The sequence below is a fragment of the Xiphias gladius genome, chromosome 23 (assembly GCF_016859285.1).
Source record: "Xiphias gladius isolate SHS-SW01 ecotype Sanya breed wild chromosome 23, ASM1685928v1, whole genome shotgun sequence".
Taxonomy (NCBI): Eukaryota; Metazoa; Chordata; class Actinopteri; order Istiophoriformes; family Xiphiidae; genus Xiphias; species Xiphias gladius.
In genome coordinates, this window is record NC_053422.1 from 16,392,639 (window position 1) to 16,417,610 (window position 24,972).

The window sequence follows — 24,972 nt, forward strand, 5'->3', positions numbered from 1 at the left end:
GACAACACATGCACAGTGAGGTACAGAATTGTGTGAGTTTCAATATAAGTCTATTAAAATGAAAAAACAATACACAACTCTTCTCCAGTACAGCATGCTTTATACGCCAAATGTTTTTTGGTTATCTTGCCATCATCAGGCTGGTGTATGAAGTTCTTTCTGGTTTCCTACAGTCCATCAATTAGCCATGTGGTAGTTTATATTTCTAATAATATTTCCCATTATATTTGATGTTTTTTTTTTTTTTTTTTGTTGACTAATCTGATCGATGGAGTGTATATAAGCAGACAAGAAACAGCCTTAGACACCACCATGATTAAACCACTGAACCTTAAAACAGCCATGCTTTCATTCATTCAAATCCATATCCTATACTATAAAGCTTGAACTTGTACTGCATCTTCATAATATTTAGAGATTTAGACCACATAAATAAAAGAACAGACTGCTGATAGCTTTACTTTGCATACCCACCATGTAACTGGGCCATGTGCCAAGACTGCCACTTTAGCGGGTGAAAAGTCCAAGTGGCTCTCCAGAGTCCTCAGGGTCCTGCTGGTTCTTCCAGGTAGTTTTCATTCTAGCTGTTTGATCAAGGACTGATTTAGACCTTCGACCACAGGGGAATGCAATTAACTGCCGAGTGGAATAGAAATCCAGCACTGCACCGGGGCCCGAGGACCAGATTTGAGGATCACTAGTCTAAAGCCTGCCTATGTAATTGGCAAAGACATTGTAATAAGTAGGGATCATCTCTCCCTAATCTGTCACAGCCCACCACTTCCACTCACACTCTCTTTCATGCATGACTGCCACTGCACCCCACAGCTTCTGGAGTGACTGAAGAGATCAGACCCCCTCATGCCCCCCAGTGGAGGTTTTTGCGGAACAGTCACTTGGATGCGCTAACCAACAACACTATTCCAAATTTACAAATTTAGAGAGAGGTCATACTTTTCTCGTTAGCACACTGCCAGCGAGGTCCCTCTGATAGTACTTAATTGCTGGGTGTAGCCCTCTGCTAAATAAATTAGACAGGAAACAATCCATAAGCAGTTCCAGTGGCTTCACTCCTGGCAACAGTGATAAAATAAATTGGAACTTTCAGGTGAGCAGTCAGGCAAGACCAAACCACATTAAAGAGTGTCACATTACCTTCACACTAACAAATGTATTTACCTATTTAGGTTTTCTAATAATTTTTGTTTATTATCTGATTATTGCTACTGTATATTTCAAAGCCAACTCCACCTTGTCTACTCAAACGCTATTGTCACCTTGTGTCCTCCGGAAACAAATCCATTATTTGACATGCAACAGAAATGTGATTCGAATTTGTAAGCACAGTGTTTGACAACAGTGCCCTCTGGTGGTCTGATCCCAGCTTTAAGCAGAAGGTAAGTTCAAGCTACAGTCGGTTTGATGTAGTTTTGAATGAAAAATACTGTCTCGAGGGATGCCCTGCTGGCTTTTGGGTGTAAGGCGCTGACCATATAGTTGCAGTTTTCCATTTTTCTGTCGCTCTTTGCTCATGTCAACCCTAATAAAAGCATACATTCTGAAACAATACAGTCTTGACGGATAAACCTTAACAGCAAAATTCTATTTATCATCACTATCATATTACAGTGTTGTTTTCTTTTGTAAATATCTATGTACAGTTGTATAAATGTAGTGGTTAATATGGTCAAAGCACAGAAATAAGTTTGCATAAGAAATGTACTTCATAACAATAAACGATGCCACAATAGAGAAATACAATCAACATTCTCACATGTTCATTTGTGTTTCAAATAGTTTGTTTCTTGCAGAATCAGAAGGGAGGACCTCCTTGTCTTGATTTTGTATTTTAAGTAAAGCTTTGGGTTATGGCTGTAGAGGAAAGGCACTGGATTTAAATGTTTACATAATGTTTGCTGCTCTTCTGGGTAATTTCATGCTTAATCATTTATAAAAAATAATAAGTAGATAAGACCTTTGTAAAGGCAACAGCCTCACTGCATTCATTTAGATATAAAGTAGCTCCATGCTGTTCAGATAGAGCTCAGAGCTGGTTGGCGTCTCCTCTCACCAGCGGTTACTCTGAGCAGCAACTTCTAAATCCATGATTCGTGGTAGTCGACCACTAGCACCGCCCTCCAGGTATCCAGGCTTCACAGCAGGTGTATCCGAGAGCCTCCTCTTGCTCTTGTTCAGGTCTGGATTGAAGGATAAACGAGTTAATCATTCTCACATGTGGAGGCAAGCGACACCTACCACCTTAACAGATGGAGAAGCAGATCCAAATCCAAGCTCTGGGATTCTCACCTGAGATCGCCAATAACATCTTGCGTCTGGCTCCAAAGGTGGAGACACCCACTTCCTTCAGATCTTCATCAGACAGAGTGAGGAATGTCTGGTAGTCAATCTGGATGGGTACAGTTAGCAATTGCATCCTGATGCTCATTCATAGTGCATACACTTTAGGCTGGGGGACAAGAGTGTGCTTGTTTGTTGGTGTGTATCTTTGTGTTTCAAGCTCTGAGGCAAGTTCTCCCACTGAGCTATTCCAACTAAAAACCAATGTGTTTTTATTTTAAAGTTTGCATTCAGAATATGATTGCTTGCAACTCTCTGCATGTGTTTACCTCTTGTTGTTCAAACACATCGATGTACTTGATCAGGCCAAGTAGACCAAGCAGCTCAGGTAGGTCATCTGTCATTTCGGGGGAGGGGCTTCGCTGACTGCAGGTCGACGCCCTCCTCAGTGAACACACACCTTCAAAGTAGCTGCTGCTGCTGCTCAGGAAATTCTCAGCTAGACATCAAAGGTCAAAGTTCACAGGAAAAGGCCAAAATTGGACATGAGAAAGTAACGACCTCAAAACCCCAAGGCACGTGTGTAAAACTTACAAGGTTTGTCATTTCCGCTCCTGTTCATTGATGATGCAAAAGCAGGAAAAGAGGAGGTGGATGAAGAGAAAGTAGAGGGAGGTGAGGAGGGGGAGGAGGAAGAAGAAGAGGAGGAAGAAGACGAAGAGACAGGCAGAGATGAAGATGTGGATCCACGTCTGTCCCTCCAGTTCTCAGAGTCACTCCCATTACACATCTTCCCCATTTGAGCAGCCCAGGACTAGAAAGAGAGTGAAATTTTAATGGCATTAAATATTAGTGTTTCTTTCATTTGCAACCATTTCTCACAACGGCAGCACCTTCTTTCATCTTACAACAAATGACAAATGTCTTCAAGTAATTACAATATCTCTTGTGTGCTGAAGATTGTGGACAGTGACATAATATCCATAGGTCCAAACATTTAAACAGAGAAGCTATTATGTATCTAAACTGACCTGTGATAGAAGCATTCTCTCAAATTATAAATGCAGTGGGCATAGCGAATGCTTCCTCAGAGCTGCCAGAGTCTGAGAAGAAAGCTGAACTTGTCTGAGGAATTCCTCTTGTTCTTATTAACCTTGGTGAGTCTGCTTTTCTATCACTGGATACCGGGCAATCAGAGAGCTGCAGTTTGGGAGGCTTTTAAAGAGCCAGGGAGATGAGCTATAAACAGCTCAGGTAAAAAGGAGTGGCTGTGTTGACCAAGGCGATGGTATCAGACCCCAGGAAATTGAGCGTACAAATTGGTAGTGCTTACCACACAGTGAGATAAATGCCTCAAACTGTTAGAGGGCAATACAAATAAATGAGACTATGTTAGTGGGCCGCAATGGGGGTGCTTGTTTTCACTGCAACAAAAGACAGCTTTGGCAGCTCAAAAGAATTCAGCAAGCTCAGCACAAGTATATAAGTCAAGCCAGCTAAGGCTAAAATTATCGATCAAAATGAACCGAACGAAGCTGGAGGATCATTTCTTTTCAGTTTGTTAAACCAGAGCTTAAGTTAGCATCAAATTCATTTGTACCTGGCTGCTGCTGGTGCTCAGGTAGGGTTTGTAGCTGCGGCGGCATATGTTGCGGAGCTCTTTGACAGCCTCAGCTGGCATGGACTTGGAGAAGCCCAGGCCACTCCAGGTGTCTGTGGGTGTCCGGACCTCAGTGACCACAGGCTTCCTCTGCATGGCTGAGATAACATACAAAGCAGACACAGAGAGGAAAAATGCAGACTTAAACCCGCCTTAACTGATTTTTAAGCCAACTGGGGCAGTGGACACAAGGTGTAAGCAGAACTAACGTATAATCTGCATATTGGTATTTATAAAATTGCTACGATGAACAGTGGCTGATTTACACATATAGCAGACACAGAGCAACATTAGAATTCCTTTTGAGTCATGTTTCTGAGCACCTGACAAAGGTAAGTCAAATATTTATTTTTTTTTAACCCAGTTTTGTTCTCTATCAACCCAGCTCCCGAGGGAAATATCTGGCTCTTTAGCTGCTAAATGCTGCACTATGTTCACCAGCTGGCCACTAACTTTGTCTGCCTGCTGTTTGGTGCTGAGCAGTTAGTGTACGGGGAGTTTTTAGAGCTTTTTGCTGAAATGAGCCATGCGTTGCATCTGACATAATCATTTGTTCCATTGTTAATGTAAAAATATTGATTGTAGCAGCTTCAAGGAGAAAGCTGTATAGAAACATATGCTTAGTACAGTCATTTCAAATTCAAATTTTTAGTCTCTGTAGCATGCAAATATGCTCCTGTCTGCAGTCTGTCCATCATGAAAATGTATTGCAGGTTTTTCACATCTTCTCTGATATTCTGAATTGGACAAGCTGGGTTCAGGTGTTAAGTAATGAATCTCAAGCAGTGCTACTTCTTGCCAGCATTAATAAAACTCAAATTGCTGAGACTGAGGCGGATACACACACTCAAATGACAAACAAGTGACCCTGTGCCTCTTCTGGCACCAAAACAGGATCCATGTGTGAATGTATCATAAAAACTGTGACACCCTTCCACAAAGAGTGCGATATCAACAGGATTTTAACTAGTGGGTTGTCATTTGTGTCCATATGTGTGTGTGTGTGTGTGTGTGTGTGTGTGTGTGTGTGTGTGTGTGTGTGTGTGTGTGTGTGTGTGTGTGTGTGTGTGTGTGTGTGTGTCTGTGTGTGTCTGTGTGTGTGTGTGTTTGTGTTTTGAGTAAATGTTCCATTCATATAATGGCATATGGGTGTCTTAATGACCGCGAGGCAGATGGCCCATTCTAACTGCTAATTCATAATCCCATAAAGCAACACTGAGGGAGTTTAGTACCATTTGGCTGCAGATCTTCCCAGTAGCTCTCATTCTGCATGATGGATGAGGTAGTGTTTCCTGTGTGTGTGCGTCCATGCACGTTTGCACACACACAGCTGTTTGGATGTATGTGTGTATGGTCTGCATTGTGTCCTGCCCCATGTGAATTAAGTGGGAGTGCCAGTGCTGCTCTATTATAACTTTGGCACGGTGCAGCCCATAAACAGGTCCCCTTCATCAGCTGTCTTGGCAGTGAGCAGCACTGAAATGGCCCCCCTCTATCAAACCCCTTCCTCTGCTCGGGATATTAATGTGTTGCGTCTATAACATGCTCAAATAAACTCAAAAGGCTACTTCAGCCAACGTAATAATATGACAGTAAATCATTATTTTAACAGCGATATTACCAAAACCTTTACTTGCATTTATACAGCAAACTAAATACATTCCCTCAATCTAGTGTTGTTTGAGGAGCTAAGTTAAATTAGTTTTCCAATCTGTGCTCTTTTAAACTCTAAAAACAACAACTTGGTTTATAAAGGTGGATGTTTGATGAGCAAAACAACAATGTACAGCAGGTACTGTGTGTCAAATGCCTCTGCAAAATGTGTTTTAATATATGTATCTTCAGTATACAGCAACTATAGAGCAATAAAAACACAGAAATACTTGCTCAGCACTATACCTAATTGTTGCTGCAGAAACTTGTGCAGAGCTCCTGAAACCACAGTATGACAGGAAGAAATATTAAACATTTAGGAGCACTAACCTCTGGTCGCCAGTAGTTTCTTCTTCTCATAGTCATAATCCTATAAAGCACAAATAGGAAATAGAGTAGGTAAATAATGCATGAAATTTAATTATTTTTTCTCTGGTTGCTGAGGAGAGGCAGGGGGAACCTAATTTACAGCGGGAACAAACACTTGCACAAAACCACATTTCCTGCTGCAGCGTCGGTAAACTTGTTAATCGTCCCTGCAGTAACCTTTGAGAGGGACAGATGACAAATAAGAGGGGAAGCAAACAAACATAAAAACTGATATCAGAATCAAATCTAGTCAGGGATGTGCAAATCAGCAGGTTACATAACAACATGCTGTTTTCAGTTTATCTTGTTATCTACAGCTGCCATAAGATGAACAGGAGTTAATCTTGTCTCCTCTTTCTCTCACTCATACCCTGTGCTCCTCTAATAATTATCTCTAAAACACTATAAGACTTTCACACCTTCAGTGTCCTAAGTCTTTCAGAGGGTCACAGAGATTTGATCATCTGTGCACTGAGAATAAATTTTAGCTAAATAAGGTTTTAGATGCAGTGTATCATTTTGTGAGAACACGGGGGGAAAAGAGACCTGCAATTCCTACTTTGCCTCACCTCAGCCTTGGATGAGTCAGCGCGAACATCCTGAGCCAGCATCACGTCTCTCCTCAGGCTGTTCCTCCGCTCACTTCTCCCTCCCTCTGTCTCTGCATTCAGCAATCTGGCACATTCAGGAGAGACACACACACACACACACACACACACACACACACACACACACACACACACACACACACAAGGTTAGGTTCATTTGTGATGGCTGTGTGCAACGTTTAAGAGCTTGTCAACTCTTCCTCTCACCCGAGCAACAACTGCAATATTAGAGGAGGATTTCAGTGTTAAAATGCTAAATAATTATGTATTGTATTAAGGCAGAGCTGCTCCATTAAAACTGCACAGCATTGCAAACCTTTTTCTATGTTTTTCAGAGAACAACAAAAGGGCAGAATAAGTGACTATGCGAAAAACAAAATGTGTGTGTGTGTGTGTGTGTGTGTGTGTGTGTGTGTGTGTGTGTGTGTGTGTGTGTGTGTGTGTGTGTGTGTGTGTGTGTGTGTGTGTGTGTGTGTGTGTGTATGTGTGTGTGTGTGTGTGTATGCGCGTGTGTGTATTTGTGTGTGTATGTGAATAAATAACACAGTAAGGGGCAAAATCTGGTCACAGTCATTGTGAAGACTCATCTGGGCACACACCCTGGGCCCCCAAAGGGTTAATCATTTATTTTTAGTTCATGACTTGGTTTTTGGTTTAGGATGGAGTTACAGATTAACATGAGGGTAAGCCGTAAGGGAGCTGATTTAGGGCATCACAATCCCTTAACAAGTGACAAATGGAGGTGTATAAGTCCACGAATGCTCACCTGTAGGTTAGCGCCTGCCCTGTTGAATGTCGTCTGCCTTGACCGAAGACCTTGGCAATGTCGGGGCCCTGGAGACTCCCCCTCCGACCCATCAATCCCACCCTGCAAATGTTGTTGTTCACCGCATCACAAACCTCGGATGATGAGATCGCCATGACCTTGGAGCTCTCATCCTCTGATTGGCCAGACTGGTCCTCATTTTCTAGGATCTGGGGAAAAGGAGAGAATACAGTGCTGAGTTTTGGTTTTCGTAGAGGTTTATCTGTCATGAAGGATTTATTGTGTACTAATAGCAGCTTGACTATAAACAGTGACAAACCTTCTCCAGTGGCCGGCTGTCTGTGCCCTTCACTCCTGTCCTCCCCTCTTCAGCGGGAGGATTGAGGCCTGGTGGAGGTGAGGGGCGGGGCTTAGTACCAGTCAGCACCTCTGGAGTGGGAGCAGGCACGGGGCCTAATCAAATGAAGGGGACATGATGATAGTGAGAAAAGGATCACACTAGTCTGTACTGAAATATAGACAACAATACACAAAAAACACAGAGTGACATTATTTCCCATCCACCTGTCCCTCTACATATTTTGAATGTGTGCATAAAACACAGCCTGAGTAGAAATACCAAAAAATGAAAAAAGAACACTTAAAATGTATATAATTATGTTGCCCGCCTGAATCTGCTTCTTTTTCTATTTTATATTCATCTGTGAAGATACAATATGAAAGTACTTCTGCAGCCCATGTGTCTCCATGTCTCATTCACCAGAAAACCCAAGCCACACATTATTTGTGGAGAGAGGAATCAAACTACTTTGTTAAAGTACCATAAATACAGCATTAGGTGCACTGTAAAGCAGAAGTAAAATGCCAAGAATTAATAATGCTATTTTTTCTCCCAATTTCAGGATTCTCACGTCACAATAGATTAAGTTGTTTGCATAACCCTTTTCCTTCTCCCTAAAAAATAATATGTATTAGATGATAATGTGAATATAACATCTTGGTATAGTGTTTTGCTGGTGGAAAAATGAGACAATCCAAAAAAAAAAGGGTGCAGCCTGCGTGCTGCTTTGAGCCCATTCACGTCAGTGTCGGCCAGGTTAGATATGTGGGAGGGAAGGGCAGGGAAACAGTGTGCACTGCTGACTGCCACAATTTCTTTTTTGGACAAAATTCGGATGGAAACACACCTACACAGATACATGCAGTATATGTGTGTGAATCCTCACCTTGCTCAGACAGACGAAGCTGCTGCAGCAACATGTTGAGCCAATAGGTGGTCAGTCCATTGCCAGCTAGCATGGGGTCAGGGGTCACCTCAATTACCTTGGCAGTCTCACAGGCATCAAGCCCAAGGAGCAGACGGCGGGCTTCATAAAGACAGGAGATGTTCCTTTCCAGACCTTTCACCACCACTGACTGATAAATATACAACACCACGGAGTTTTAACATCAGTATTCTCACCGCTCACCACAGAAGGGGAGAGTAGTTTAATACTCAAACTCAAAGTGAACGTTCAAGAAATATTTAAATAGACATTTCTTATTTAATCCAGCGTGTATGAAATAAGTAATCACAAAATCTATAGTGTAGTTCTAGCTTGAAAGTGAGTTTAAAATGATGGGACTGGTAGCCATCAAAACAACAAAATTACCATTTTCATTGTTTGAATCAGATGGTGATTCAAACAATGAAAAAGCAGTAAAGCTACATGGATAAAACTGTACCTTGCTGGTCTGTTTTACTTTGGGCTTGACACTAATGAAGACTCCCAGATTTTGCATCATCTGAGCGAGTTTACAAGGATCTGCCTCTCCATCTTCACGCATGTCAAACATCAAACACACAGGCAGACAGTCCTAGACGTGCACACAACAGATAGACAAAACCTTGTTAGGAACTTTGTTATCATAGCAGCAACAAAATCTACAAATAGATCATACTGTGAACAGAAACAGAAGGGCAGAGAAACAAGAAAAAAAAATTACATAGGCAAGCAAACAAACAAAACAAAAAAAAACACATGCACCTGCTAACTCTCGGCAATGTTCTTCAGTATAATTCTGCCTAAACAAAAACAAAACACCCCACTGTACCATGAGCTGCTGCCTAGCCAGACACACCCCATCAGGGGTGCCCTGGATGAGCAGCGAGGGAGGGCTCTGAGGAGCACTGAGGTCTGGTAAGATGATCTGGGTCTGGGTCTGGTGCATGACGCTCAGGAAGTGAGCTCCGTTCTGACCCAACAGGAAGAGATGCTGCTGGGAGGTGACATCCAGCTGGCTGCTCACTATACCGCCTGTGACCTCTGACCCCAGCAGCAGGTCCATCAGGATGCAGGTCGCCTTCTGCCAGATGATGATACGTACATACATGACATGATATTATATGATTTACAATAATATACAATAATATATGATATTCAATCATTTATACTGTATCTTATGCTAATGTTTATCGACTGCAGACAGGATTCAGTTTCTCTCCAAAATGTTTCATGCTGACCTTGACAGCAGCTGCGTTGCCCTGCAGGCCCCAGACGGTGCAACAGCTTCCATAAAAGGGGGGCTGTGCCTGAGGTTGGGGTGGCACGGCCCTGAAGCTCACACTGACCCCCAAAGTCTGCACTACCTGCTGGATGAGAGGGGAGCCAGCATCTGGCAGAGCCTGGGGCACCAGACTGACTGGGAGGTCAAAGGTCAAGGACAGCGGCTGCAGGTCCTAGGATGAGAAAGAGTGTATGGAAGGCAAGAGAAAGAAAGAGCGTGAGACACAGAGATGAAGACGTGAGAGAGAGATGAAGACAATCAGTGGCTTTTTGACAAATATACCAGTCTTCATTGTGTCAACCACGCTATTAATCACTCTATTGATCTCTATGTGACAGGAGTGAAGCAACTGAGTTTTGAAACGAATAAAAATCTATCCCGGGTAGTCTCTCCTTAGATTACACATTGACCACTCACTCTTATCTTCTTCCTGGCTTCCTCCACTCCCTCTATGGGCCCGGCAATGGAGACCTGGTAGAAGTTGAAAAAATAAATGCCATTTAATTGAAGTCGGTTTTTAGTTTCTTCCAAAAGCAGCAGTTAGTGGCTCATTAAAATGCCACTTTAGAGATTGTTACCTGATTGCTTTTTTCTCCTGTAGCATTGTGGCGGTTGGAGTCAGGGAAATGGATGTGGCAGGATGTGACCTCCATCACTTTTTTTATGTTTCCACCCCCTTTCCCAATCACGTGGGAGTGCTCTGTGTAGGCCACATCCATCTTTAGAGTCACCTTGTTCACCTGGATTTTATATAAACAGTGGTGTCGTTTGTGCAGATTACAAGGTACTTTTACAATAGAACAAAGGGATTTTCCAAAAGAACTTCATTTTGGGGTGAAACTGAAACAGTGTAGTAAAGATGTAAAACTATGTTTGCACCAGTACATTGTAGACTTAATTGTTCAAACTGTGAAAATCAAGTACCAGCCCTCACCCTGGTTTCCAGCACTTCTAGTATCTTGCTTTTGGCTTCCAAAACATTGGCTCTCTTCCCTTCCACCTTTACATGTGGATCTAAATGAAAAAAGAAGCTCAGTTTCACAGTAAAATCCCAAAGGGCCATTTTACTGTATTTGACATTTAACAGCAGATTAATCAATTTGTGGGAGACAGAAAGACTAAGCACTGATATGGTGTGTGACTGAAATATAGAGAGTTTGTCACCTTTCTTTGACTTGGCTCCAATCTTCAGCTTGGATGGCCATTTCACCTCAGTGTTAGTTTCTCTCATCACCTGTGGAAGCACAAACAATAGGAGACAGTGAGACAGAGAGACAGAGCAGTCATTGTTTGTGACAAAGATACACACACACATGCACAAATTACAACACCTACAATCAGAACACACACATCTAGACACACAGTAGATCCCTTCAAACTAAGAATACAAAGCTTTATTTGCATTTCAAAGGCTGCAATTATCACCTCCACAAAACTAGTAATCACTGGATGTACAGTATGGAACAAATGTTATAATGGTGGCAGGATGCTCTTGCTGATCTCTATTTTACATTTAACCAGGAGGCTTTATACTCCGCTGATTACAGGTTGCTGTCACTGATGAACGCAGCTGAATTTTCTTTGTTATTTCATTGTCTGATTTATGAATAAAATGTTTCCAGGTGTGGAGATTTACTTACTCTTTCAAAAAACTCCTCGCCTGTCTCAGCATCTCCATGCTTTGGAGCTGATAGACACAAATCGAGCAAACATGAAGAACATATAGATAAAGATAAACAAACATTTCAGAATTCTCGCAGTGTGATTTGTCACATATTCTTCAGTTTACAGCACAATAATGCTCAATATTAAGCATGTGTGCTAACTCAACATTTAAATGTTTACTTGGCTAAAATTTGCCAGGCAACTGGAACAAGAGGTTGCCTGGAACATAAACAATTTTAAAAGGCCATCGCTCCACGGTGACATTTACGGGGTACGGGGGGAGCATTAGGAACGCCAGCAAACGCCCCCCCCTCCCATCACTATGGGTTACGCTGGCCGGAGCTGAGGAATGGGAAGAGAACAGTATGGGGTGGAGAGAGAAGGTGGTGGTTTGGGGGGGGGGGGGGGCAACCACAAATTAGCCTAGAGACAGCTAATCACATTGATGGCATCTGCTGACGCAAAGACCTCCCACTTGACCAAAAAATTAAATAACAACTCCAATATAAAGAAAGAATGTACAAAAAAAAAGAGCTCCTCAACCTATTAGACAGCCATCTCAATTGCAGTGTGACAGATTATCACCTAAAAGGATGAGATTTACAATATATAACGCCTGACAGAGGCTGCTCAAACAGCCACAAAAGCACTGTCCCAGCTGCACACACAACAAAAACAATCCATAGTTATCAGAGCTGAACCTGGTCAAGCGCTTTCCCATCAAGAACCCTGCACGAGGACAAACAGACAAACATCAGCCTCTATCTGCAGCAGTAGCACACTGTCAGAAAGAGTTTCCCCAGTAACACAGGGAAAGCATTTGTTAAGCCTGCCAAGCTGTGATAACTAACAGAGGTAGTTACCTGTGCTCCCCAGACAGGAATGATAATATCAAAAAAGACTCCTGAATGCATAAGCCATTACGGGTCATAAATCATGAGCAACAGGAGTTCAGTGGATGGCAGTTACACTAATGGTAACAACAAGGCCGCCTCCAGCTCGAGGACCTGACAGACACACAGGGTCAGGTAGATAACAGGGAGGGAGGCCATCATAGGTGTCAGCAACTGAATATGTTTCAGAAAAAGCAGCTGTTGATGCAGAATGTGAGAATGAGGACGATAACAGTGCCAGTGGAAAACCATGGAGTTCAGGTGCATGGTATGGACTGTAATATGAACATTTCGCATCTCATCTCACTCACCATACAACATGTTCTCCAGCTTCTTCCTGTCAATCCTGAACCTCTCCTCCACCCACTCTGGGTCCAAACTCTGCCCTCTTGCATTCTCCTGCCCCAGCACAGAGCTTCCTCCCGCCTCCTCCTCGTCCTCTTTTTCCTCTCTGTCACATTGGGCCTCACTGGGCTCAGGCTTTGCGGCTGAGCCGGGTTCTAAGCTAGATTCCAAGTCAGGCTGCTGGGGTGCTACGGTGGCCAGGTCCAGAGAGCTCTCCTCGGTGGTGGTGGTGGCCATAGCAGGACGGAGCCCTCGTCAATGTTTGTGTGTGTGCGAGTAGTGTGTATGCATGTGTGTGACCAAGGAGACCGGCAGGGAGAGAAAAAAGGGGAGAGAGGGGCAAGAAACACCCCCTTGTGCCTTTTCTTTAAATCCTCCGCCCCCTTCACTTAATTTAGTACACAAATCTGACTCTTTCTCTCTCCCTCCAAGCTGTTTGAAGCTTTAAGGATTTGCTGCCATGGCCTTGCAAGCCACTTCTATACTACAACACGGTCTTCTCTATCCGAAGGGCTCCACATAGACAAACAAAATCTACAACTTCAACTGAGGCTCACTCTGCTCCGAACAAATCCTCCATAATCCTCAATTCAACATCCTCAGATTATGTGAATAGATAGTGAAGGCCTATGATAAGACAAGATACACATCTCACCCACACAGACACACGCACACAACCAGTAAACCATCCTCACACCAGTGCACACAGCTAACAAAATAAAGGGGTCATCCATTTGGGTTCATGTCTGCCCTCCCTCCCCTTCCTCTGAATGAGACCTACGAAGGCTTGAGATTCCACTGGTAGGGGTGAAGGGGACTGGAGGGGTGTATCACAGCAGTGAGTGTGTGGCGTTTGTGTTGAGGGGGAGCTTGCAACAATGCTTGGAATAAAAAAGAAGAACTCCAATCAGTGGTGGAAGAAGTACTCAGGTCCTTAAGTAAAAGTACCATTACAACAATGTAGAAACGCTCCACTACAAGTAAAAGTGCTGCATTCAGAATCTCAGCAGAAATACACAAGTATTCTCAGCAAAATGTACTTAAAGTGGTAAAAGTGAAAGTACTTATTATGCTGGAAAATTGCCCCTGTGACCGATATATCAATATAAATTACATTATCAAATGTTACACCTATGCATCAGTGTGCACATAGCATTTTTCTGCTGTAGCTGGTCGAGGTAGCGCTAGATAGGTTAGGTAATATAGTCCAGTGGTGCCCAACCTAGTGGTCATGCCCCCTCCAAAGAGATCATAAGACTGTGATATTATTAATGGGGTAGGGAGAAAGAAGTTCTGCTACACAAAAGTGTAGCCATTTTTAGGTCTTCACTCTTCTCTTTTGCTTCTTTTATCTAAAATCTTAATCTGTACACTAATTAGAGACTACAGCTGTCAGATAAATGTATAGTAGAGTTAAAACTATAATTTCTTCCTGAAATGTAGGTGAGCAGAATATAAAATAGCATGCAGTGAAATACTCTAGTAGAATACCAGTACTTTTAAACTGTACTTAAGTAAAGTAAATGAGTAAATGAAACCCATTTGTTTGTGAACAAGCAGGCAGTCAGAAAGTCATAAGCTGTAGTGACAGAGGGGAAATAGTTTAAAAGATGCAAAAAAAAAAAGGGGGAGGGCAACTGAGATTTCTGAAATTGCTTAGGAATTATTAAGTCCCCTCCCTACTTTAAATTTCTCAAGCTTGAAACCTTGAGTACAGACTGCTGAAACATGGGTAAAAACAAACTGCTCACTTAGTCAGGTCTAGCGGGACCCTGTTTCCAGCTCAACTCGGTGTTTTCCATATTGCCCAGACAAATTTGGCCCCAGGCGAGTCAGTAAACATTATTTGGCAGTGCGGAGATCTTGCTAACATTACAAATTACTGCAGGCTAGACTTATTTGGCTGAGGAGGATGGTAAGTGAAAGTCATGATGACTGTGTCACCATGGAAACTGGTCAAGAAGTGAATTACTCCAAATTTAATCTAACTTCACAACTGCAGAGCGCCTCCCTCCAGCCCCCCATTTAGCCCCGTCTGACTGGAAGAATGTGTGTTTCCAGTAAGTGTCGTGGCGTGCGTCACTGTTTGACCCACATGCAAAGCAGAGAAAAGTCTAGCCCTCCTGCAGGGTGACTGATGAGCTCTGGACAGTTTACTGAAATCAACCCCTGAATCTATGAGTGAATCCTTTATTCATCTAGACAGATAGATAAATAGCTAGATTTCACACACATAATAAGAAATCATTTTACCAGTATCTACCCTCCTGGTTAAAGCACAGTCTCCTTATTCACTACACCACCTCACTGCCCATTATAGATTTACACTAAGACCTGAGCTGGCACTCTAATCCTGAGAAACCTTAACGACATGCAACAAACATTCATGTGTCCTCAGAGAAACTGTGGAAGAGAGAAGTGCTACAGATGCAAGAAGTCTAAGAATTAATGCCAGAAAGGTGGTTAAGTTTTAATAAGACAGCATCATAAAGCCTGGTGGTCTCTATGCCTAATTCATGACTATGCAGAAACTTCATTTAAAAATAAAATGTTGCCTTCCTTCGGTGAGCTGACTCTCTACAAATTATTGATTTTAAAGAAATAATTCCATATTCCTTCAGGTATTTACTTTTTAGCATTTCTGAATCATGAACCTAATCCATTGTGAAGTGTGCCTTGCATTTGAAATTGCATTTTCAAAATACAGTTTCCTATTTATGCAGCCTGTATCTCTAATATGTGCATTTGAGCCTATAATGCAGGGTAGTGTTGTGGTGTAGAATCAGGACTCCATCGGTGTGTTAATACTCCATTTACTATTTTTTTGTAATGTAATACCGCAAAGAAAAATGGCCTTTTCTTCCGATTCTTGATGCTATTTAAACCTAATTTTAAAGTTCACAGGGTCCTGAAAGCCCTGTAGCACAAATCATTTCAAAAAAACAACAAAAAACCTGGTTAGGCCTGGGCCACAGTCAGGATTTTAGATAAACTGAGGTCATGAGTAGAAAAACTTTCCCTAACACATACCCCAGCTCTCAACTGTTAAATTATATTTTCTGCACATTTTCACCCTTTCAGACCTGCATCTTGTTCAGTAGTGTCATGTCATGTCAGGTCACAGGCCTTTTGACATGTCACAGTACGAAAAACAGAGGTGTGAACAGTAAAATTAACGACGGCGGATTTCCATTTACCTGCTTCAGTTTCAGCTTCCTGGTACTATTCATGCTGGGTCACTGTCACACTGGAATGGCTTATCAATTTATTTATTTCGGTTGGGCTAAAGGTTGTCAAAATTAAAAATATCTATCCTAAATATACACAAACCGGCATATATCACACACAGGAATGAAATGAAGGTCTGACCCATCCCTTGTGTATGCACACAGCATCTAACAGCACAACATAGTGACCTCATGCAAATTTGAATAGCCTACATGTAATGGCCCAGGAGATATCCAACAGTAGAACTCAGGCTATATAAATAAATACATTCACACATCAGCCTCCGATAAATACAAAAGTAAACAAAAGCATATACAAATATAAACCAACATAACCCAAATACAACGATACCTACACTTAAATAAACATTCACAAATGATATATCATCAATATAATCCTCATAAAATATGAGAATATGTCTGATGATATTTTCTTTTCCTATTCCACGTTTCAGAAATAAAGTCAGGTTTTTTCATCGACGTTGCTAAAACACTAAAAAATTACTGAGACTCTACCCACAGTGCCTCAACACACTGGTCTGCCGATGTGTGTGTGTATGTGTGTGGCGCTAGCTCCCCCGCCGCGCCGCACGGTGGCGCTGTGAGGTCTTCAACCAGCTTCTCCCACTTTCTCTCGGCTGCGTCGCCTCCGGTGCTCTCCCGGCGCAACTCGTGACTGATTTTATTTACAACCAGCCTCCTTGCCGACGGCGAGGCCACTACAAGCGGCGGCCCTCGGCCCCGACGACTCCCCCCTCCGTATGAATCCAAACATGCCAGCTCAGACGTGACCCGTCAGTTGAAGCTGCTGTAAAAGACGAACCATGTGGAGAGTCCAAGGTTTTGTTGGCAGAGGTGAGGGAAACTCTTTAACGCAGTCCCATGTTGTTTCTGCACGGAGGTTAATTATGGTAAAGTACATTAACACCCGCGTAGCGTAACGTTAGCCGTCCGTTGCCTTTCGCCAGCCGCTGGCGAGGTCCTCTGTCGGTGCAGCTGACGCCGTCAGTCGGTTTATTTTTGTTTCGGCGAAGTTACTGACTTGCTGCCAAAAGCCTTTTGTCTGGACCTTTTCATTTAGGTAAAATTCCCACGGGCTGTGTACGACTGACCCGTATAACCGCCGCACACAGAAACATACGTTAGGGTGTCAAACGCCAACACACGTAACGTCACCTGTGAGAAACACCGGGGCCAGTGTTTACACGTATACCCGTATACAGGACATCTGCAGGTCTTAAAAAACAGTCTTGAAAAAGCATTTGAATACAGCATTCCTCAACGAAAAAGGCATTAAAAAGGTCTCACGTTTCATTTGAAATAAACCCTGTGGAACCCCTAGTATACACACACACACATACCATGTATAATATTTGGTACAGAAAAGCAATACCACAAAATTTAGCTTTGATCCAATAGCAAGTAATACTGAGGCGAGGATCACCAATATCTATACAGATATTGATACATTTTTATTGTTAAAAGCAGCTTTTTATCAACATGTTCGGGTGAGGAGCATTTCATGATTTATGAAGTGAAAGTATTTTATATGCTGAATATATGATAATTACCTCCAAATAAATTGCCAAACATGAAGCACTTCTTTTTACTATTCTCCGTTAATTACGTAATTACACGTATTTTCAAACACAAGACAGTTTTTTTTATCAGTAAATAGCAAATGTTCATTATGCGAATTCTCTGAACTAAAGAGGTCACTGCTGCGAACACGCACACAACAGCAGCAGGGACGCAAATATTGCAGCACTAAGAAGAGTGTTGGTCTTCCCAGGATGGGATCTAACATGATGGAGCCACCTTTTTGGTATCAGTGACTTTGTATCAGTTGTAACAATACTTTGAGGATAGATCAGCCAACACCCAGTATTCGGTCTTTGTCTCTGTCTGAACTAAATTTCTTAATTTCTTGCCTTTTTTCTTGGCTTAGATTTACTTATTAATATATTTTGGGAAATCTATGTAAAATTAGTATTGCACCGCAAAACTACATTTGTCTTTACAAAACCTGGGCAGTATTTGTAATAATATCATGTCTTTTCATGTATATCAGCATACACCAGTTAACCAGTCAAATCACATTATTTGGGTTCTTACCAGCTCTGTGAAATGCATTTGCACAAGGGGAAATTATCCTGTTTTTCAGGACTTTGATACTGCAGGAGTGCCGCTGCACATATTCTGCTAGCAATGTATTTTACACATCTCATAGGTTTCCATAATTTCCTAGAATTTAACTAATATATAGTTGTAAATTCATAGAAAGTTTACTGGTTTACTGGATTAACATCCAGTTAACTAATTCCAGTTAGATCTAGAGAGTCTTTCAGTCTGTGTACAACAGGTCAGATACACATGCAAAAATGTGAAATTTTTCTACAGTCAAGTATACAGTTCAACATAAAAGGAACAATAAAGATTCCAATAATAAATGAATAATGAATTAATATTTACTCGGGTTTAAATGGAGCCATTTTCTTTACAAAAAATCTTTTGGAAATTGACAGTTGCTTGTCACCTAAGGAAACTAACTAAACTGAAATAACTGTCTCAGATGATTAGCCTCATTTTCCCTATACCTACAATCAAATTACAGGAAATTTCCCAGAAATTACGGATCATTTTTTGTATGTTGTGTTTTTCTGAGGAGGCTCAGCCTCCTATCTCTCCCTGAAATTTGAACAGTGGACATTAAAGTCTAATTTCTATGGTTTTTGTCTTCCCACCACTTCTCAGTTCTGCATCGATGCCATGGCAGCACCCCTCTGCGGCTGCCCCAGAATCACTATGTGGAGGACGAGGTCATCAACAGCTCAACAGTCCTCTCCAACTCTCGACACTGCTCTGACAGCAGGTAACTTCCACCTTTTGAATTGAGGTCAAACCTCAGAGACTATCCTCATGCCCATCCTTTCTTGTTCCTTTACCCCTTCTGTGAACCTGTGCTCTCCTCGTGGCACACTTGCTGCCACACAGCTGGTTGCATCATCCAGCAGCATCTGGTGTGTTTATGAACAGGGTTAGTTGAGGGAACAGAATCAAAGCCATCTGCCTTAAACAGTATTTCAATGATGCCTTAATACAACAGACTGGAGATATAAACAGACATGTCATTGTTAGATTGAGTTCGTGCTGTTTTTCTCTCAGCTCTCAGAAAGAACAGGATGGAGAGAGGAGGAAGAAACAGAGGACCTATCAGTTTGCCTACGCTGAGCTTCCACATTACACAGTTCTGGATGCTGTGGGTTGGGTATGTCTGTTGTTGTTACATTTTCAAATGTAGATACATAAACCAAAGACCTAACATATTTACTAGTATGGCCAGTATCACATTTTGTGGATGGCATCAGTTCATCACAGTTTAATGTAAGAAAGATTTTGGGAGGCTACTCTCTTGTAACAGTCTGGACTGATTAGATGAATTATGCATGATGGACTGCCTTAGTATTAGTATTAAATGGTTTTAGAGTAAATTTTGATTGCGAAAACCAACTTCAAACCTAATGATAAAAACAACAGCCAATGAAACTCCCATTCAGCACCTTTAAACTTCTTCTCATTTTCCCTGTAGCCATTTAATACTCCAAGCTTTGTGTGTATTAAACACAAGCATATGTACTTTACTCACAGAACTAAATATGTTTTCGGTATTCTCAGGAATCACATTATTTGCCATTATTTAACAAGGAAGAATAAAATGCAACCATGGAACAAATATCAGTCAGGCATTGTCACATTTGGCTTGTGCCAAAATATGAGCTAATACAGTCTTCAAATATGTTTTATTGGAAAAAATGTTATACAATATCTTGTTTACAAGAGCATAGGTAACATAAAGAAAATCATTACCTGTAATCACCCCTCCACCCCACCCCTCTGAAGATGTACACACTCTCTCACATTACCCAAAGCCAGCAAGTGAAGTAAATAAGAATCCTTTTCTCCAAGGTGGTCACTAATGTTGGAATAAGAGACTGTGAGTAAGAGGATCTTGTTAAACTGTAAAAGTTTACCCCAAACTCTTTATGTCAGGGTTGGGTCCGACTCACAACATGATAATATTCACAGTGTCATACATACACTAATTTCCCACACATATTTACATCTGAAACTAGCGGATTCATTCATTTGGCACCACTCAGTGGTCTCACTTGCTAACTGCTTTTTGAAAGCACTTGTACAGTTCGGGTCTTTGTAGCCAAACTGTACAACGGTTTGCAAAAAACAAATAATCTGCACATCGTCATTCCAACCAAATAACTACAGTGGAAATGCATTGTGGGATTTCCTTTGTAACCTGATTTTTCTGCATAACCTGTTTTTGTGTGCATGTAAACACTCAAACTGATGACTGTATGTTGGTACTTGTAGTACCAATGCACATCCTTATTGCCACAACCGGACAGTAACACTGATGTTTCTCCATAGGGTGCAGCAGCAGTTCTGTTTATGCAGATCTGCAGGAGGATCCACTCTCAGTTCTCTTCAAGCACAGAGCCCAGTCCGACCCCTGGAGCCCTGAGAGCCCCCTCCTCGCTGCACAAGTGTGGCTACCGCATCCTGCTTGAGATCTGTGAGTCCTTGTGGTGTCACTGTTATTAAGCAATGAACCCACCTTTTTCATATCAACTTATGAAATACGTTGTCACAATAGTTTTACAAAACAGACATTTGACATTCTCACCCAAACCCCTTTTCTTTTTAATCCTGTGATCCAAATCCTGACTCTGTTTTGTCGCTTCTCTCTGGGTCGTACAGTAAGCAGGCGGGATGTCCTGCCCAGAGGAAGGAGTGTGTTATGCCTACAGGGGGTGCCAGAGAGACAGAACCAAGAGCAGACTGCAGCTCAGAGCAGCAGCAGCAGCAGCAGCAGCAGCAACAGCAGGAGCAGCACCACAGGTGACACCAGTCTTCACAGCAGCAGTGAGCATCTGACTGCTGACAGCTTCATCTCTGACCACCAGAGGGCACTCCTGAACCAGGATTCACCCATACCCGGTTTGTTCTGTGCTCTGTGCTAAGCATAGTTGAAAGATTGTTTAAAAGTAGTATTTTTCTAAAACTTTTGTTAACCTAGTATTTGGGAGCAGGAAAATAATACATTTCTCTTTCCAGACTCAGAAGAACCATTTCTGTCAGCATCCTGTCCTCTGCAGAATGACACCAACCAGGACAGCACAGAGACAAAAGATGCTGATGACAAGGTGAGAGTCTGCTTCCTTTAGTAAGTGTGAAGTTTATTTTAAAGAAAGCAGCATTTTTTGTTTATTCATGCAAAGGATTGACTTACTTTTCATCTAATCTTTATTGTTTTTTTACTCTTCTGTGTTTCCAGGACATGTTGTCTGACAAGGAGAGGCTGGCAGGAGCAACGATGAACCTCAGACATGTGGGAAAGAGCAGCGTCCCTGTTATCCTCAACATCATCGGTAAGGATTAGTTAAACAAACCAAATATCCTATGTTCTCAGTTGTTACTCTGCAGTTTTTTTTTTCAGGATGTATTTTTGTTCATTTTTTTCTGTCCTTTGCTATTTTCGTCATCTCTCTGTTTATGGCAGGTCTAGAAAATGCCAAAAATGAGAACTACGAGGAAGCTTTTACCTGTTTTCTAGCTGCAGCTGAGCAGGGCTACAACAAAACCCAGTTTAATGTGGGTGTGTGCTATGAGGAAGGCAGAGGAGTCAGCAAGGATAAAGAGAAGGTGAGAATCCACACAGTACATCTTATTTTCTTGCGAGCTTCATCACTCTGAAAGTCATACATACTCTTCTCCTATATTGGAAATCAGTCTTGGGATGATGTTTTCTTTTCCAGGCTCTGTATTACTACTGGCAGGCAGCTGTCGGTGGTCACACACAGGCTCAGTACCGCTGTGCAAAGCTGCTCCTGACCAGTAGGGCGCGTCAGAGTTCAGAGGAGCTGAACACAGCCATCGACCTGCTGAAGCAGGCTGCTGCAGCTGGACTCACCAAGGTAGAAGTCATAACAAAGTTTTCTTTCTTAATTCTATTAGATAATACCCTTTCAACTTTAGCGTAAACACACTTATATACCGTTATAGAACTGCATTATTCTAAATCCCTCAAGATATGTTACTGACAAACTGCTTACTAAGTCATTTTCCAGCACTAATTTACCATAGCACTCTTGCCTTGCCGAAGTGCTGTAATTCATTTTAGTCATTGAATAACTATTTAGAGCTATACCTCTATATATGGCATTTTGACATGGCGCAGTAGGAGAACAAGTGTAAATAATAAAATTAATGACGGCTGATTTTTATTTAACTACTTTGGTTTCAGGGTCATGGTATTGTGCATTCTGGCTCACTGTCACACCCTTGCTTTTCCTGCTATGACAAGAAAAAATGTCTGCTGTGAAAAATGCCTGTCATACACAACTTGTTAAAATGAGGCAGTGAAAAGTGCAGCAGTGTTAAGCCATGAAAATACAACATTTAGATTTAGTTATAGAAATAAAAACTGGCAGAAACAGCTCACTTTATTTTGTCTGTTGGCTGATAGGTGGATGTACAGAAAGCAGTTCCTGATGTAACCACAAATTTGTTTTCAACTTCATTTAGAGAGAAAATGTATAAATCAGAAAACCAGAGAGCTTAACTAAGATGCCTCTTGCTGTCTTGTATCGACATGGCTTTCAGAACATAGATTATTATGATACGATACATGGAATAATTTAAATTCTTAAGCAATTCCATGCAACATTGATCAATGCAATTATCTGCTTCTTATTCAGAGTGGTACATAACCAGTAAGACAGGTCCTGCCACATGCTTTCTGTCATTTAGAGCGAATGAGTGAACCCAACACGTTTGATCTGATCACCAGGTAATGCTTGCACAATAAGTCACACGTGAAAATAGAAGAACTGAAAATATAAAGAATTTGTGATAACTCAAATAATATTGTAATCCCGCTGATAAACAACTATTTAATTGCCCTTAGCCATGCTGGGTTGCTACAGGTGTAAGTAAAGAATCCAAAGGTATGAGGAGATGTTTGTGTGCCTTACTGAACTAAAACCGCCTCTCCCCTTTCATTATTTCTCTTCCCCTTTAGGCTCAGGTCTGTCTTGCGTCGATCTATTCTCAGGAGCCAGTGAGAGACGAGAGGAAGTCTATCTATTACCTGAAGATGGCAGCAGAGAGTGGGGTGAGTTCCCTTCTAGATGCTTCTAGAGTTTTATCAATGGCTTTATCTTGGAGTTGCTATTTACTATCGCTTTGGAGCTACAGCCTTGCTGAATGTCCCAGCGTTGAGTCACAAAGAGCTCCTGTGCGTGTTTTAATAGTGACATCTTCATTCATTTTGAAGATTGTCATAGCTTAAATCACATGTTTGTTTTTGTGCTCAGGACGACACCGCCCTGCTGTCCCTGGGTCAGTGTTACGAGCGTGGCTTTGGGGTGCAGCAGAACCTGAGGACAGCGATTGAATTCTACAAAAGAGCCGCTCATGCAGGCAACAAGCAGGCTAAGAGCTTACTGACGCCTCTTAATGAAACAGACGGAAAGGGTAAGCACACATTCTCTGTTGGAAAGATAGGCATTTGTATTAGTCACTGCCTTTTATGCATTTGTTACTGATGACACTGCATAGGATAAGCTTTTAATGAGCCAAGACAGCAGTGATAATATCTTTGAGAATGAGCAATTGATTTCCCCTCTGTCTCTCTCTCCTCCTCAGCAGCGTTGCGCTCCATCCGTTCAGCTCCCTGTTTCTCTGTAGCCAACCGTCGGCTCCAGCAGCCGTTCTCCTCTCTGACCAGTCGTGTCCCACCCTCCACCACCCTTCCCTTCCTGCCTCACTCCTTGAGCACCGGAAGCCTGTGTGCCCCCCCGATGCAGTCCTCCACGCCTCTTCACCTCCATCCCCACAGCGCAGAGGGAGAAACCTGCCAGTGGACAGTGGGGATCGGATAGTTATCCTGAGCCAGCACAGGCCAAACTGAGGAATGTATTTTATACTGTGAATGTTTTTTCATCAGAGGAGAAAGGTCAAAGTGTGTCTGGATTAGAGTGAACAGATTTTATACATGGTCATGTATGTGAGTGTCGACATGTTAATATATTGGGGATTTTTTTTATAAGCCAGGAAGAGTTGTTGGATACAAGGTCTGACAATGTTATGCGCTGAATGAGATAGAGAGGCTTTTCTATCATGCGTTTCTATATAGTACAGTGTTTTCTTATGAGCTTCCCTGTGATATATATTCTATAAATGCTATTCTGCTGTGCCTCCGGGTGGGTTGAGAATCTAAGGGGGTTTCATGTTTCTCTCTCCACTAACCTGGGATTAATCACATTAAAAAAAAGATTTATCATAATTTTGACTCCTGTGAAATGTGTTGCTGGGTTTACACCGCTGAAACGGACAAAGTGCTTTACATTACTGTCGTATTTTGATACAGTAGGTGAAATGGTTCAGTGCTGTCTTGAAGTTTAAAAACTATGGATGGGGAAAAAAAGAAATTGCTCCATGTTTTTGATAATGTGCCCTATCTGTTAACCATACAACTGCCAAAGTGAAATATGATGCACTCTGGGGAAGATTTTCTACCGCTAAACGCACATGTTCAGTGAAATAATAATCCTAAAAAGCTATTCTATGGCTGTCTGGTTACCTTGTAAATAATATTAAAATTCCCTGATATGCAGTATGTGACTTCAAGGAGCAGAGAGTGTTGTCATCTGTCTGTATTCACAATAATCTTAATTAAGCAGCACTTAAGTGTAGGCTGGACTTGTCCTCTCTTCGGAAACGACTTTACAGGTGATAACAGAATTAGTTTTAGGACCACGTTGAGTCAATCCTCTTGCAATATTTAGCCTATCCAAACAACTACAGCCGCCTGTGTTTCGGGGACAGGCATGTGTAGCACTGCAAACCGTACTCCTCCAGA

General features: G+C 42.0%; 2 protein-coding genes across 3 annotated transcripts; one reads left to right on the forward strand and one right to left on the reverse strand.

The window, feature by feature from the left end:
* Positions 1-917: 917 nt before the first annotated feature.
* Positions 918-13,041, reverse strand: bicc2 (bicaudal C homolog 2). The gene is made up of 19 exons (XM_040120778.1): positions 12,771-13,041; positions 11,542-11,588; positions 11,066-11,135; positions 10,836-10,915; positions 10,480-10,641; positions 10,319-10,372; positions 9,858-10,073; positions 9,449-9,700; positions 9,080-9,211; positions 8,581-8,770; positions 7,674-7,807; positions 7,355-7,563; positions 6,550-6,655; positions 5,942-5,981; positions 3,899-4,056; positions 2,893-3,112; positions 2,628-2,797; positions 2,308-2,407; positions 918-2,198 (listed from the first exon to the last, which is right to left on the reverse strand). The coding sequence occupies exons 1-19, from the start codon at positions 13,039-13,041 to the stop codon at positions 2,068-2,070; spliced, it is 2,742 nt and encodes a 913-aa protein (XP_039976712.1). The 3' UTR covers positions 918-2,067.
* Positions 13,042-16,687: 3,646 nt separating this feature from the next.
* dele1 (DAP3 binding cell death enhancer 1) lies at positions 16,688-24,396 on the forward strand. 2 transcript variants are annotated; one of them, XM_040119007.1, is made up of 12 exons: positions 16,688-16,886; positions 18,786-18,903; positions 19,197-19,299; positions 20,478-20,622; positions 20,808-21,047; positions 21,165-21,253; positions 21,385-21,478; positions 21,610-21,752; positions 21,866-22,024; positions 23,131-23,223; positions 23,426-23,585; positions 23,757-24,396. In XM_040119007.1, the coding sequence occupies exons 1-12, from the start codon at positions 16,856-16,858 to the stop codon at positions 23,990-23,992; spliced, it is 1,611 nt and encodes a 536-aa protein (XP_039974941.1). In that variant the 5' UTR covers positions 16,688-16,855; the 3' UTR covers positions 23,993-24,396. The 2 variants fall into 2 exon arrangements, with proteins under 2 accessions (XP_039974941.1, XP_039974942.1); XM_040119008.1 differs by having other exon boundaries at positions 23,760-24,396.
* The last annotated feature ends 576 nt before the right edge of the window (positions 24,397-24,972 follow it).